Source organism: Corvus hawaiiensis, chromosome 7 (assembly GCF_020740725.1).
Source record: "Corvus hawaiiensis isolate bCorHaw1 chromosome 7, bCorHaw1.pri.cur, whole genome shotgun sequence".
Taxonomy (NCBI): Eukaryota; Metazoa; Chordata; class Aves; order Passeriformes; family Corvidae; genus Corvus; species Corvus hawaiiensis.
The window spans coordinates 37,289,018-37,303,705 of NC_063219.1; the positions used below are offsets into that span (position 1 = coordinate 37,289,018).

Genomic DNA, 14,688 nt, shown 5'->3' on the forward strand with positions numbered 1-14,688 from the left:
TGCCTGCACTTTAGCTGTCTCTTTCCCAGTCCCTACCCTGTCAGTTTCTGGGCTGCCAATTTCAACTTGAAGCTTGACTGGGCTGATTTGATGCAAATACCTCCAGGGAAAACCCTGAAACTGATGAACAGTTATGTCAAGTCGATTTTGCACCATCGGGAAAAGGTAACCTCTGCGAGAAAAAAAAACAACAAGGTTAAAGAGACAAGGGCTTTTCACGTGTAATACCACTGCTGCACATCTCGTTCACTGTTTACCATCCCTCAGAAATTGTAACTGTCAGAATTAGTCCTAATTGCAGATGCGAAAGCTGCCATTATAATAAAAACAGAGGCAGTGCAGGCATTAAATGTAGCAGCCTAATTTGTGAGACTACTGAAAAGGTAGAGTAAATGAATATTTCATTACTTTAATTACCAGGGACTACTCTTTTCTTGCTGTCTTATGATAAGTGTTGCTGTAACTAGCAACAGCAAACATCCACTAAAACATAAAGTGCAATAATAGTACTGCTGTCAGGATCGCTGCTTTAAAATACGAGCGGGAGGGGGGAAGGGGGAAATATAATGGTTTATCTACTTCTTAGAGATCCGCAGGAGTAGGAGATGGAAACTCGTTTAACGTCAAAAAACAAAGAGGCGAGTAAACAGGTTTTAGTCAAAGAAAATAATGACCCGGAGGAGGGGAGGGGTGGGGGGTGGGGGGGGTGGAGTTGAGGACACACTTGAAACCCCGGAGCCGGGAGGAGCGCAGGCAGCGCCGAGCCGCTTCCCCTCCGCTCCCTCCCTCCTGGGAACGAAGTTTGGGGCTGCGCCGCCGCGGGAGCCCGGCCGGGGCCGAGGGGGGCGAGGGGGGCCCAGCATCCCGAGAGCGGCATCCCGGGAGGGGTTCGCACCTCGGCCCGGAGCGCTTCTCTCGGCAGCGCCGGGGCCGCGGGGGTGTGTGCCCCGTCCCCCGCCCCACAGAGGCGGTTCACACCTCTGCCCCGGAGCCGGAGCGGGGGGGCGAGGCGGCTCCGCACGCCCCCGCCCCAGCGCAGCGCCACGGCGGGCGCGCCTCCAGCCCGCTCCGCTCCGCTCCGCACCGCTCCGCGCGGCACAGCCGGGGGGGCCGAGGGGGGGATGCTCCCCGGAGGCGGCGGCTGTCGGTCTGCGCCCCGCCGAGCCCCCCCACCTGCGGGGCGGGCGCGGGGGTCCCCGGCCGCGGCTCCGAAGGAGGGGGGTCCCGGGGGAGGTGACCCGCAGCATCCCGGCTTGGGGCGGGGGGGACTCTGAGCCCGGCGCCCGTCCGCGCCTGCCGGGGACGCCCTGCCCGGGGGGAGCCTCCCCGCTCCGCCCCGGGGCCGCCCCGGGGCCCCCCCCGGGCCCCGCTGCCCCGCACTGCCCCGCACGTCGGGGCCGCTGCCGGCCCGGCCGCGGCTGCAGCCCCGCCGCTCGCAACAGCCGCTCCCGACAGACCCGGGGAAATTTGTCAACAATTCGCAGCCACGCTGGTAATTACATTCCTGGAATCCGCAGCGATAGATGTAAAGATAAGGGAGCTGCCTCGACTTTCCGCTTGGAATAATCTGTTTGCAGCGACCTATTCCTCTTGCTAGCCCTTCCTAGCCATATTCCCCCGTTACGCCTCCTGCGCCTTCTGCCACTGGGCTCTCCAGAAACATACGTGACGAGTCGCTGTGCCTCACTCCTGTCCGAGGAGGCACCAGCTCCCCTCCCGCCTTTGTGTCCCCATCCCTCCGACCCAACTTTCCTGTCAAAGACCCGAAAAATATGCAAGGCTCGCACTGCCGCTGAGAAGCAGGACAAAGTTTAACTTCTCTGTTGGCAGTCGGAGAATAACTCCCAGGCAGGATTCAAGCAAAAGATCTGATTTGCTGAATTCTGCTCTTTGATTTGTATTTGTATGTTATTGCTACTGCTAAGGTTGTTGCCAACCTCAATTAGATCACAAATGAGATCAGTTTAATTCAACTCCCAAACTGTGACCTGACCATGGTCTGAAAGTATTCAAAAACGCATTTTAAGCCTTCCTTTGATTTCAAAAGGAATACTGCATGCTTGGTCATTCATACAAATAACATAAAACGTAATTATGGGATGATTTGGCAGATGACATTCCTGCCAAACGACGCTCCATGCCAGAGCCTGTAATGCTGTGGCTGCTGTCCTGGTGCTCGAGAGCACAGCACCCTTGTGTAAGGTGGGAGTAATGGGGTGTGTGCGATGTGGAGGTGTTTAAATGCACTTGGGGACGCAAATGCAATAGCAACAACCACGCCACCATTAAAGCCCCCAGTCAGAAACTGCTGTATCACTTGGAAGGGAAGCGGATCCGCACTATCAAATCTCCAGGAGGCTGCGACAAAGGGAGCTTGCAGCTTGACACACGGGTAACAACATAGCAAACACCTTTAATTCTGTCATGTCTCATACCCTTTGCTTTCTCACACATTTGTGGCTGCTCTAGCATTGACACCTACACTTAAAAAAAAAAAAAAAAAGAAGGAAAAAAGAACCCTCAACAACAAAAATCTTCAAATGAAGCAATTTTATTCCAGCTAAAAAGAGAAACACCTGGAAAGTTATTCTTCTGCCCAGCAAAAATAAATCACTTATTAGCTCCTGCTTCTAGCACCTCAGAAAAGAGCAGAAAGCAGCCAAAAAAAAGTTCACTTTGCGAATGAGAAGCTCCCAGAAAGCTGTTGGCTTTCCTTGGAGCCTGGGAGCTCGCGGGGAGCCGCTCGTACAGGTTTGCTGGCGTAACTTCTCAGCTATTCTGCTGCTCGAATGCGAATCCTAAATTGACCTTCCTGCCTTAGCAGTGCTTGGGAACGTTCCTGGAGAGGGTTTGGGTGATGTTACATCTGAGGGGGTAGGTACAGAGCGTGCCTGTGTGCGGGCACACACACAGGTAAACCCTCCCTGCTGGAGCAGCCCTCTCCTGTCCATGCCTCCAGCTCTCCCCAACCCTGTCTCTGATGGATTGATCCCGAAAGAGTCAGCTGCCACCAAGTCAAAGATGTGTCAGGCTGAGCGGCTGCTGTGGCTTCAGCAGTGCCACCTCCTCGCTTGTCCCCCCCAAACACCCCAGTGCCCCCACTCCAGGCCCAGTACCTGCAAGGCCTGGGCCGGGCAAGTGCACAAGGAGTTAAGGCTCTTTCCAGCATTACTGGGTAGGTTAATATCACAGCTGCTTGGTAAAGCATTATCCAGCACCTCACTTAACAAAAGCCTGCTTTTGCAAACAGACTCCTACTTTTCCCCAAGTGTCCAAAGGTGTTTACTGAAGTAAATCTGCCTAAATCCTCCATTGCTTGGGTCATGGGGGTGGTTAGGAGGGTGGAAGGTGTAGAGATAATCTCTTTTTGTAAATTCTGTAAATCTTCTGGGAAAAAATCAGGAATCTGTGTCACATGCCTCTGTTCAACTGGTAACATCTCGGTTAGTGTGCTCCTTATGAGTGAAATCTGCCATAGCAGCTACAGGAAAATAAGACATCCCTCCCGTTTCTCATTGTTCAAACTGTTCTTCCCTCTCGAAGTTGCTTTAGCACGTTTAATCTATTTGCTGATGGAGGGGGGGGGGGGGGGGGGGGAACCTGTTAGGATCTTAAAAGTGGTTTCTGGGAAAAAAAATAAAAATGACAGTTTGGTCGGCAGGAGATAGTGTAGTTGAAAACTTGTCACTTGAGATTTCTGCACTACCCCGGTTATTCCAACACCAGCAACTGCATATTATTTTTTACATGTTGCAAATAGAGAGCAAACAACACAGGAAATTTTGACAGCTCTGCCTGAAAGGGCTTAAATACTTCTCAGTAAGCAGGATCCAGTTATAAATAAACCTCCTCTTGGTGAGAAAAAAGTGGCTACGACCAAAGACCTCAATATTTTTCTAGAAAAGTGTCTGATTAAAAGCACAGAAGAGCTTCTGAGAAACAAACAAACAGGCAGATATGGGGAGGACACACACACAAGGGTGGGGGGACAGCCGGAAAATGCACATGAACGTGACTACAAAACCCCACGAGGGAGCCCGGCTACAGAAACTTCCACAAATCTCGCCTTCCTCCTCCTCCTCCTCCACCTCCTCCTCCTCCGTGCGCATTTTCTGGTGCCGCCGAGGATTCGCTGAGTCGCTGCTTTTCCCCGCCGGGTCGGGGCAGCCCGGGCCGGCCGCCAGCCCGGGGACACCCCCGCCACCTCCACCGCCACCACCGCGGCCACCGCCGCGGCCCCCGGCCCGGCCAGCCGCAACAACACCCAGCCCAACACTTCACAAATATAGAAAAAAAAAAAAAATAGGGAAAAAAATTGCACTTCAACTGGGGAAAGGGCGATTTTGCCCCGCCAAATCTGCCTCACCCCCTGCCACCCCCCGTCCCCAAGGTCATGGTAAGTAAACAATAATAGTAATTAAAACAAAATAATAGGCAGCAGTCAAGAGCTGAGAGTACACACACCTGACCCTAACTATAACAGACTTCTCAGAGTAGAATTTGATCCCTCTCTGACACTTTCTACCTCAAGTGTTAGAGCGAGTGGCCATGAATAGTACAGGCATGCCATCTTGTAACACTATCTGCCTGTCAGAAGAGCCAAGGCTGGGTAGAGCAGGATCTATATAAGGCTTGTAACTAGGGGAAGCCCAACAAACAGCTACAAACACCTAAGTTATTTTACTCAGCCTCCACCCTTCTGCTTTTCCCCCCCTTCTTCGCTGTCTCTCTTTTTTTTTTTTTTTTTTTTTTTTTTTTTTTTTTTTTTCCTTTTCATCTTGGCTTTCTGTTGCAGAATGCAAATGTAGCCTGCCGGCGGTGAATGGGCTGAATTGTGATTAAGAAGAAGAAGAGCTCCTTTCTTTGTTCTCCCCTCAGGGGATGTTTACTGGGAGAGACACAGCGGATCAGATATGAAAGGCATTCAGGTCAGCATTGATGTGAGCGAAAGTGAAATCATACCTAAGGCATTCAAAAGACCGCCGTGTCAGGGGTTCAGCTAACGGTGCATCTACTGTGTCTTCCCTGTTAGGCACAAAAAAAAGGGGGAAAAAAAAAGGAAAAAAAAAATCTCTCCACAAACAGGCATTTTTTGAAAAAAAAATTACAACAAAAATTATATAGAGAAGGAAAAAAAGTTTTCCCTCGCTTTACCTCCAGAGCAGAAACTACAGGACTTAGTGCTCTTTGCCCTTATGATCACGGATGGAGCAGGTCGAGTTGCATTAATTGTAGCTGCTGGGATCAGCATCCTTTTTAGGGGGAAATGATCTAGCCTGAAATGTGAGCGGTTATTTTTAAGCACACCTCTACATCCCATTTCCCTCTGTGCAGCACACGCACGCATAGGTGCAGGCGCATGTACACATGCACCTCTCTCTGAGTCCCAACAAGCTGCGTGGCTCATTTATTCTGATACAAACCACGAGCAAGCGTTTCTTGCCTCCCTCAGAAGCCACTCCGGTGATAAAGGACGGGGTGGCATATCAAACCAGCACAGCACACCTTCAAAAGTGGTCTTTCATTGACTTGGAAACTCCTCGAAACACTTTGCTGCAAGCTCGCAGCGCAAAAGGACGGTGATCGGAGGCGTTAGGAGTTGGGGCACAGCTCTGTAAGTTAAACTGCTGCAAGGAAAAGTCTGGGCATTGTCGTTTTATTCACTAAAAAAAACCACTTGATGAAGAAATATTTGCATCTTACTTTTTTATTAAGTCTATACTTCTCCCAGCCTAGTCATTCTCTCAATAGACTTTCCCAGTGGTTAGCTGACGCTGTTGGCATAAACAGAGATATGTAAATATGTAGGGAAAATATAGCAAATTACAGTTAAGCATACAAAGAGTTAGGAGGTGGCTGCATTTACAGGGGCTGAAATGAAAATGAAAACGACAGATCATTTTTTAAAAGCCCCAAAAAATTAAGGAACAGGGCTGGATGTCGTGTGCACTAACCAGCTCCACTATTCTGAATTTGTTTCCACCTTCAGAACCTTAGTTAAAATATATTGTTTGTCTAATGCTCACATCTGCTTTAATGGTGATGTTTAATTCTGAAATATTTTCAACTAGTGTTTCTGCATCACAGATTTCTCTCCTTTTTCTCTATACTCTAAAAAGACAACTAAAGAGCAATCAAAAAGGTGTCTGACTTGGCCATTCAGACAATTGCACCCTTGTGGGAATGCTGGAATGAATGGTACAGTGGACACCCCAGCACTATTGACGTTATAAACATGTAAATGAAACACATTAGGGCAGACAATCAATTGTCTGTGAGCACTGCAAACCTGCACTCCCTTTCTGTGTGACAGGCACAAAATAGTGTCTACCTTGGGAAGCCATGGTCTTGGAGAAAAAGAGGACAAAGAGTTCTCTTTCACAGAGGAGAAAATGCACCTTAAAAGCACTGGGATAATGCAGATGCCAAAAACTGTTGTAAGGCGAAGAATTTCCTATTTCTTGGAATGAATGTGGGGCTGCTGTAAAAGAATCAACACCCTTCTTTCCACTCCAAAGGGAGACACACATTTTTCTTGGGGAATATTACCAGCCTGTCCTGAGAGCTTGCATCTCAGTCTCCCTCATATTTCCCCTATCTTGGGCAGTTGGCTACGTATAATTATTGATAATTAACTTGTAATGGTTTCCTTATTATTATTTTTCCTTTTCAAATATGCCTTTTCCAAGCCATCAAATGCATTTTCTTGAAGCAATTAGAAATTCCCCCAAAACTTTCCTTGCGAAGCATGTGCAATAAGCAAAACCAGTAAGTGCCGAATGGTCACAAATGGCAAACAGTAAATCAGGCACTAATCTCCAAATTCTCTGGGTTTCTTGAAACTCGGAAGCAAATAAATAGATCCGACTTGACACAGAAAACAACCTCCCCTGCTCCATGTCACAGCTCAGCCTGGACATGAATCTGCACTGAGAAAATGTGGCTGCATAATCATTACACCCTGGCCACTCGCATTTATGGCATTAATTTTTAATACCTATCTCCAGGTGCTTTTCTGGAGGTGGTGGTAGTACATTTGTCTCGCTACCCAGTGAGCCAACTCCCGGAGTAATCTCCTCGCAACGGATTCCCGGCCCTGAGGAGCTGCCCGGCCACAGGAGTGCTCCGGGTGCCCGCTCTGCCCGCTGCCACCTGGGCTGCACAGGGAACAGCTGCCTCCTCACACCCCAGCCTCAGTCTAGCTGCCTCCAAACTTCTCCAGGCAGGGAAGACAAGACTCACTTCCCACTCACTAAAGGCAGCAGGCAGGCTTGCCTATTTTTTTCCTCTTTCCCCCCCCCCCCCCCCCCCCTCTTTTTAAAGTGAGAAGTGAAAGAGGTTTTTCCCCCTTCCCCAGCATCCCTGGAAGGAGGGTGGGTGGGTATCTTTTTGGGAAAGGCTCTGAGCAAGTCTAATCGTCTCTGCTTGTTTGGTCTGTGTTCTTGGATCAGACGCCCTGAAAGCACTGAACTTTCTCCCTTTTCTTTACAACTGGAAGCGAGGTGGCAAAGGAATCAAAGAGAGCTGTTTACTGAAACTTTGGGGTAAATTAGATACAACTTCACCCCCCCACCACCCCCTTCCGCGCAGGGATTTTAATTTTACTTTGGATTTTCGAGGAGGGGAGTGGAAAGGAGGGGAAAAAAAACCTCAGCCAACAAACGCCAAACCACAACAACACGGAGAGAGGCAGCTCATCAGGCATGGCAGGGCAGGGCTGCCGGCCGGACAGCGCAGCTCCCGGGCCCCGTTCCGCGCCGCTCCGCACCGGCGCTGCGGCCGCCGGCGCAGCCCCCGCCTCCGCGGGGCGCCCGTGCGGAAAGGGGGCTCACTGCCCTCTCCTCCTCCTCCTCTTCTTCCTCCTCCTCCTCCTCCTCTTCTGCCGCCACTTCTCTCCCGAGTGAAAGTGCCGCGAAGTGAGTCAGGCGCTGGGAATCATCTGACTGAACTTCCCGGAGCTCCGCCGCATTCCTGGGCTGCCGCTCCCGCACCTCCCGCCCCCCCCGCCCCGCTTTCGGGGTCCTCTCCTTCCCATCCTCCCTGCTGCCCCCCCTCCCCGGGGGGCTCACCCTTCACTGATTTCCACATCGCCTCTCTCAACCCACCCCCCCCCGCACACCTCTCCTCCACTCCAGCAGCTCTCATCAACCCCGTTATCTTGGAAAATCCCGAGCCTGCTTCCTTTCTACCCTATTTAGCTCCGCTGTAATTTTATCCAGCCCCGGTATCTCATCCCGAGCCTTGCCCATCCCCGCACACACGCAGACACACGCGCACAGGCGTGGAGCCCACTGAGGCATTAGTTGTATTATTCTGTTCTGTCCCCGTCTGTAATGTGTCTGGGATTCACTAACACTTCTCTCGCTTCCTTCATGATCATCTATTTTTTTTTTTTCGTGGCTTTTAAATTTTATTTTGGTTCTGCTGCGTTTCTAAGGAATTTCTGTCCGAGTTCGATAAGCATCACCGTTTCTGGTGTTATCAGCAAAGACACAAGCTCAGAAGTAACATCTTTTCCACGATTCCAGGAAAGAAGAAAAATCCACTCAGTCCAGATAAATCCTAGGCAATTCCCAACGGGAAAGGCATTGGATACGTGCTTGTCGAGAAAGAGAAAATGAAAAAAAAAAAAGCCCTAACCAAACCCACCCTCGCTCTACCTGCTCCTCAGAACAAGGGCATTTCTCACTCAGAAATGAATGAAAGAAACAAATTAGGGAGCACAAAGAGGAAAGAGGGGACAGACAGAAAGTAGAGAATTATTTCCTTCCCCCCCACACACACCCCGTGTCTTGGCCAGAACAAGACACTGAAGGGAGAACTCAGCCCTTCGCGTAAGCAGTGCACACACACTTGAAGTTTGCAGGATCTTTAAGTGGTTACCTTAAAAATCGCAATTAAACTTTCGTCTCCCAAGTGTGGTGGCTTTTCCAAGTTAGTGCAGCTGCCTGAAAACACCCCTTTGCACGGGAGCAACCAGGATCTGTGCCACCGCGCTCCATACGTGCTCCCAAAGACTTGGCTGCACCACCAGGATACGGTCCTGGTGTCCTGGGCAAACAGAGGCATCCAGTAATTTTTTTTTTTTTTTTTTTTTTTTTTTGGTGGCGGGGGGGGGGGTAGGGTGGTGGTGGTGGGTTTTTTATAGGACTCAAATCATGTTGAGAAAATATTAAACACGTAGATGCATCCCTCATCAGAGAGCATGTGATGGGTTTAACACGCTAAACTAATAGTCTTGCCTGGAAAAGCGAGGAGGCTGAGGAAGAAGAATAAAACCCCCTCAAACACTCAGAATATTCTTTACTGCAAAAGAGCACTTCTGGATGCGCTGCTTTAAATCTCATTCTCTTTTTCTCTCAAAAATGACTGTTTAACATAAGAAAAAAGGCTACTTGACACAAAGCTTTTGTTATCCAGTTGATCAGCAACGTGCTTTAGATACTTGTAAGGGGAAAAAAGCCCCACAACAGACATTGATTTTAGAAAATCAATAACCAACATTTAATAAAAAGAACAGAGGAAACACAAGAGAGGAGAGGGAAACATTACGTGTAATTTTAATGTCTACTAAATTACCCAGAGATGAGGGGAAGGGGAGGTCTCCTCTGTGAGGACCACCTTAAATAATGACAGACACAAGAGTAAAGGGTGGTGGTGGAGGGGGAGAGACTTTAAAAAAAGATAACAAGGAACGGATCCTTGGGAAGCTGCTCAGAATATATTATTTTAGTTGTTTTTTGTTTTTTTTTTTTTTTTGTAATTCTAAGCCAAGCAAATAGATCAAAGACAACACAAAGGGAAAAGCCAGTGTAACATAACGAACAGTTTCTGACTAAAATTCCTCTATCACTCCCCCATATGGCTCGACGCCTCCACCACAACAAGAAAAAGACACACACGCACACACACACACTCACACTCACAACCTAGAGAGAGGGAAAGGGAGGGGGGCAGGATCATTTGTTTCTAATCAACATTCTCTTGTCTTTGTGTTTTTTGTTGTTGTTGTTGTTGTTGTGTGTGTCCCCCTCCTCCTTCAGCCCCCCTCCACCTCCACCTCTCCACTTAAATGAAGTAGCTGAGCTATAAGCGCATGGGTTCAGGTTCACACAAATATCTTCCTTCCTCCGGCTCCTCGAGAGGAAAGTTGTTGGAAGTGGGGCCGGGATGGCCATGGAGGGGCTGCGGGCGGGGAGGGGGAGGCTGGCGGCGGGGAAGCGGCTATCAGCCGGGAGAGAAAGGAAGAAACTAAGGGAGGGACGGGGAGAGACGGATAAAGAGAGACCCACCACACCAGTGAAAGCTGCCAAATGTGAAATCAGCCCAGAACACCGCGTCCCACTGCGCCCCGGCCCTGCGCGGCCGGCGGGGACCGGGGGAGAGGGCAGCGACGGACAATCGGGCACCGAGCTCATTAGTATTATTAATTATCAGGGAGGAGGAAGTTTCATTTTCGAGTCCCTAACAATAAAAAAAAAAAAAAAAAGAAAAAAAAAAAGAGAGAGAGAGTCGCTAACTCGGTGCCAGCCCGCCTCGGGGTTCTCACGCTGCCGGTTTTTTTTCCCAGGGCCGCCCGCCCCGCTCGTTCCGCGCCGCTCCGCGCCTCCCACCGCCCCGCTCCGCTCCGCGCCCCGGCTCGGCCCGGCCCGGCCCGCACTGACAGCGCCCGAGCGACCCGGGGAGCAGCGCCGGGCGAGCCGGGCCGCCCCCGCCGCTCCTCCGCCGCTCCGGGGCAGCGGCCCCGCCGCTCCGGGCCACGGGGGCAGCGCCCGCGCCGCTCCGCGCCCGCGCAACAAACTTTGGGGCGCGGCGGCGGCGGGGCGGGCGGCAGCGCGGCTCCCCCCCCGCGTCCCTCCGCACCCCCGGCGCTCCGCGGCCGCGCAGCCCCGGCCGCTCCGCGGGACGCCGCGCAGGGAGGCGGGGGGCGGCCAGCCCCGGGCTGCCGGGCGCCGTGCCCCCCTCCCCGTCCCGCTCCCCGTCCTGCCGCCGGCTTCCCCCCCACGGCCGCGGCGGAGCCGGCCGGAAAAGTTTTCCCGGGGGGGCGTCTTACCGTTTTTCCTCCGGGGGTTGGCTTGTTTTCGCCTCTTACACCTGGGGCCATCCGCCATGATCTGCTGCTTCATTGATAAGAGTGGATCAGATGGCAGTTCGCATGGGCTCGACTCCCTGATTCAGCAGCAGCAGCAGCAGCAGCAGCGGCAGCAGCAGCACGCAGGCTCTATGTAACGACCAAACACAGCGACAATGTGGGCATCGGGATGTCCCATTTAAACGCAGGGCGCCAACGGGGACCCCAGTTTGCACCCGAAAAAGAACCCATCCACGCACACGGCGAGGCTGGCCGTGCCGGGGGAGGTGGGACGCGGTCGGAGCGGGCTCCCCCTCTCTCCCCAGCCGGGCAGATTTCTTCTTTATTTATTTATATATTTATTTATTTATTTATTTCTGCTCCCTCTCTCTCTCTCTCTCTCTCTCTCTCTGTGTGTGTCTCTGCGTGTGTGTGAGCGCGTGTGCGTGTGTCTCTCTCCCTGCGTGTGTGTGTGTTGCACCAGCAAAGCAGATCAGAGAGAGAGAGACAAGAATTACATCTCAAATGAGTCATAACTCATGACCGTATGAGGGAATGCACAGCTTTTACAGTAGGCTGTTTGACTCAGTGCTAGGCGGACCATTTCCTCCTAAAAGTACTTTAATTTGACACTAGAACTTCTTTTCACGCGAAATCCTATCCTGCTCCTGCCTTCGTTTTTTTTCCCCCAAAGTGCACTCCAGCAAAGTGATAAGAGGAGAGGGAAACATGGCTCTCTCCCCTGTCCTTTTGGGGTAAGCTCAGCACGGATACCTCCCCCTCCCCCTAACAACGAGGAGTGTAATTATAAACCTCTGTCACCTTTTTAGTCAGTTTGACAATATTCAGGGTTTCCCCTGCCCCTTAGTTAAACAAAGCTTCAGAGTGTCATTTTTTTTTTTCCTTCCCAGAAAAGAAACAGAAATCAAAACTACCGCTGTCAGAGTTTTCAGCCTTTCAGTTGGGTTTTGGTTTTTTTTGTTTTTAAGAAAAAAAAAATAAATAAAACCAACTTGTAAACTTTTAGACCTACTGTGTGTGCCTGTGTGCCCGGGCTGGGCAGGAGGCTCTATCTGTCAAAGGGAGAGAGGGGCAGGAGCGTTTGGTTTGCTTCAAGAACGCTCCTGAAACTCAGTCCATCTCGAAGAAGATGCTGTAGCTTTAAAGATGCTTTGACTTGAGGATTAGTTTAAACAGGGGGCTATAAAAGATGTAACAGATGCAAACTGTAAAACAAGGGCAATTAACCCTTGCTCTCCTGAGCAGGATCCCCCCTCGCCTTCGCATCTATTGTCTTCTCCTGCACTGGGAGTTTTACATAAAACCTAAAAAATGATTACCTGACTCAACAATTTCTATCTATCTATATATATTTAAGCAGAGTGAGATTTTCTTTTTTTTTTTTCTTTTCCTCTTTCCCCTTCCTTGTGTCTTTTTACTTTGCTGGAGCTTCACACCAGGACTGAGCAGTGAAGTGTGCTTGCTGTTGGGTCTTTTTATTCTGCCTGAACTCTCTCCTCAGGCGTTTACTGTTATAAAACCTGCTTGGCTATAAATAAAAAATAATAAATCTCCAAGAAGGTAAGAGGATGGGAAGATTGAGAGAGTGTGTGTGGGGTCAGCGTGTTTACTCACACTCTCCTGTCTGGGATTCCGCCTGGACAGAGGGAATGGGTGGCTCTGTGGATGTGGATGTATGTGGCTGAGGAAAGAGGAGGCTGAGAAATGTGCTAGAAACTTTAGTATTTGCCAGTTATTCCCGAGGCTGGGGTGGGCAATGGTGGCATCACCGCGGCAGATCTGCCAGGAGAGGAGATACGGCGGGGAGGGAGGACAGGCACCGAGGAGAGCCCGGACCCTCAGCCTGCCTCGGCAATTGGCGTTTTAATGCAAAACGACCAATGGTGAATGGTTTTAAATGCATTTCACTCCCTTCCCTACTCTCCAGCCTCCCGTGAAAAGTTGTCAATAATTTTAAACCTGCAAATTTCGAGAACACTTTTCTTCCCAGAAGACCGGCAGACTTTAAAAAACATATATTAATTTTAATTTTTTTTTCCCTTTTGGTAAACGACTTTTAAGTTCCAGTCTGTACTTTCACTTCTTGCTTTAGGCTCCCAGAAGCTAAGGTGTTACTTCACCCAGCTTCACAAAATAAAATATAGAAATGAAACCAACTAAGCAGACAAAACAGCAGAACTTTCTGTTTGGGGAAACACATCCTTTGCCGGGGAGCCCTGCCCGTGGCTGGGGCTCCAGCGGTGCCCGGCCGGGCTGGCTCTGCATGCTCAGGGCATGCAAAGCATTAACAGGTACCTGCAAACTTTCAGAGCTCAGATATAAAACCTGAAATAAAAAGGGCAGGAGGTGGGTGGATGGATGTTTCAGTTTTGGGGTTTTTTTTTTTTTGCAGGAGGACGAAGTCCTTTCCTAGCACTAAAACTTTTGCTGCTGCGTTTTAAAAGGCACTTCCCGTACCTGGCTGACAGGTAAGGGGAGCAGGGGTGGTGGTGGCACAGCCCCGAGCACCCCGAAACTGCTCACCCCTTCCTGGAGCGGTGCTGGAGTGACTTCAGGTTTCGGTTAAAAAAATTGAAAAAATTAAAAAAAAAAAAAAAAGATTTTTCGCCCCAAGTATAAACAATCCAGAAAAATTAAAATACTCTCGAAATGAAATAAGCCCGCTGATGCGTGAGGTGGTGTGAGAAAAAAAAAGAGAAGGGAAGAGGGAAAAAAAAAGGAGAGAAAATGGAATTAAATTCCGAACCTACCTGCGAAGTCTTGTTTGTAGTTTTGGCCAGAAATGGTGAGAAGAAAAAGCATGAAGAAGCCGCGAAGTGGAGGAGAAAAGGTGAAGGGAGATGCAGCTCCTGGAGAAATTGTAAAAAGCCTTGCAAAGAGTTGTCGGAAGGACCGTTATTCCTGCTGGGCAGGTTAGGACTGATCTCTTTCTGCCACTCCAGGAAACACAAACCTGGGGACGGACTGACGTGTTACGCCTCTTCTAATGACATTTTCTTCTTTTTCTTTTCTGTACGAGCGAGAGGAGAGACCCTGCAACACACGCCACCTATCTTTGTGGGGAGGGATAATTGGAGAGCACCAAACGTGAGCATCATGTGGAAACGTGATCGCCAAGTTTCTCTCTGGGAAAGGATCTGGGATAGATTATACCTTGAAGTCTCCGCGAACGCTTTAGCGGCAGAAATGCAATTCCACCTCCTCCCGCCCGCCCCCCGCCCCGCGCCCGCCCCCCGCCCCGCCGCTCCGCTCCGCGCCGCTTCGCGCCCCGCGGAAACTCAGCGCGCCCCGCCACCGCATCCCAACCCCCCGGGGGCTGCAACCCCCTGCCCCGCGGATGCAACCCTGCCCTCCCCCCGCGCTCAGCCAGCGTCTCTGCCATCCCCGGGGCGCATCCCTGCTCACCCCCCCTCCCCGAGGCGCATCCCTGCCCGTGTGTCCCCCCGCCGCATCCCTTTCCCTCCCCCAGGCGGAATCCCCCGCCCCCTCCCCAGCAGGATCCCGCCGGATCCCCTGCCCCCAGGCTGGATCCCTGCCGGTTCTCCCATCCTCGGGCGGGATCCCTGGCCGTGCCCCCCCGCCGGGCTCCCCCCGCT

General features: G+C 50.9%; 1 protein-coding gene across 2 annotated transcripts in view; it reads right to left on the reverse strand.

Moving 5' to 3' along the window:
- ZEB2 (zinc finger E-box binding homeobox 2) overlaps positions 1–14,291 on the reverse strand; it is a 114,262-nt gene extending 99,971 nt beyond the window's left edge. The window contains exons 1-3 of one of the 2 annotated variants that reach the window (XM_048310366.1): positions 14,046–14,291; positions 13,843–13,941; positions 11,054–11,221 (exon numbers count right to left, since the gene is read on the reverse strand). In XM_048310366.1, the coding sequence (XP_048166323.1) occupies positions 11,054–11,126 (73 nt within the window). In that variant the 5' untranslated portion in view covers positions 11,127–11,221; positions 13,843–13,941; positions 14,046–14,291. Of the gene's footprint in view, positions 1–11,053; positions 11,222–13,842 lie in introns of both variants that reach the window. The other variant, XM_048310365.1, reaches the window with a different exon arrangement.
- Positions 14,292–14,688: the final 397 nt, after the last annotated feature.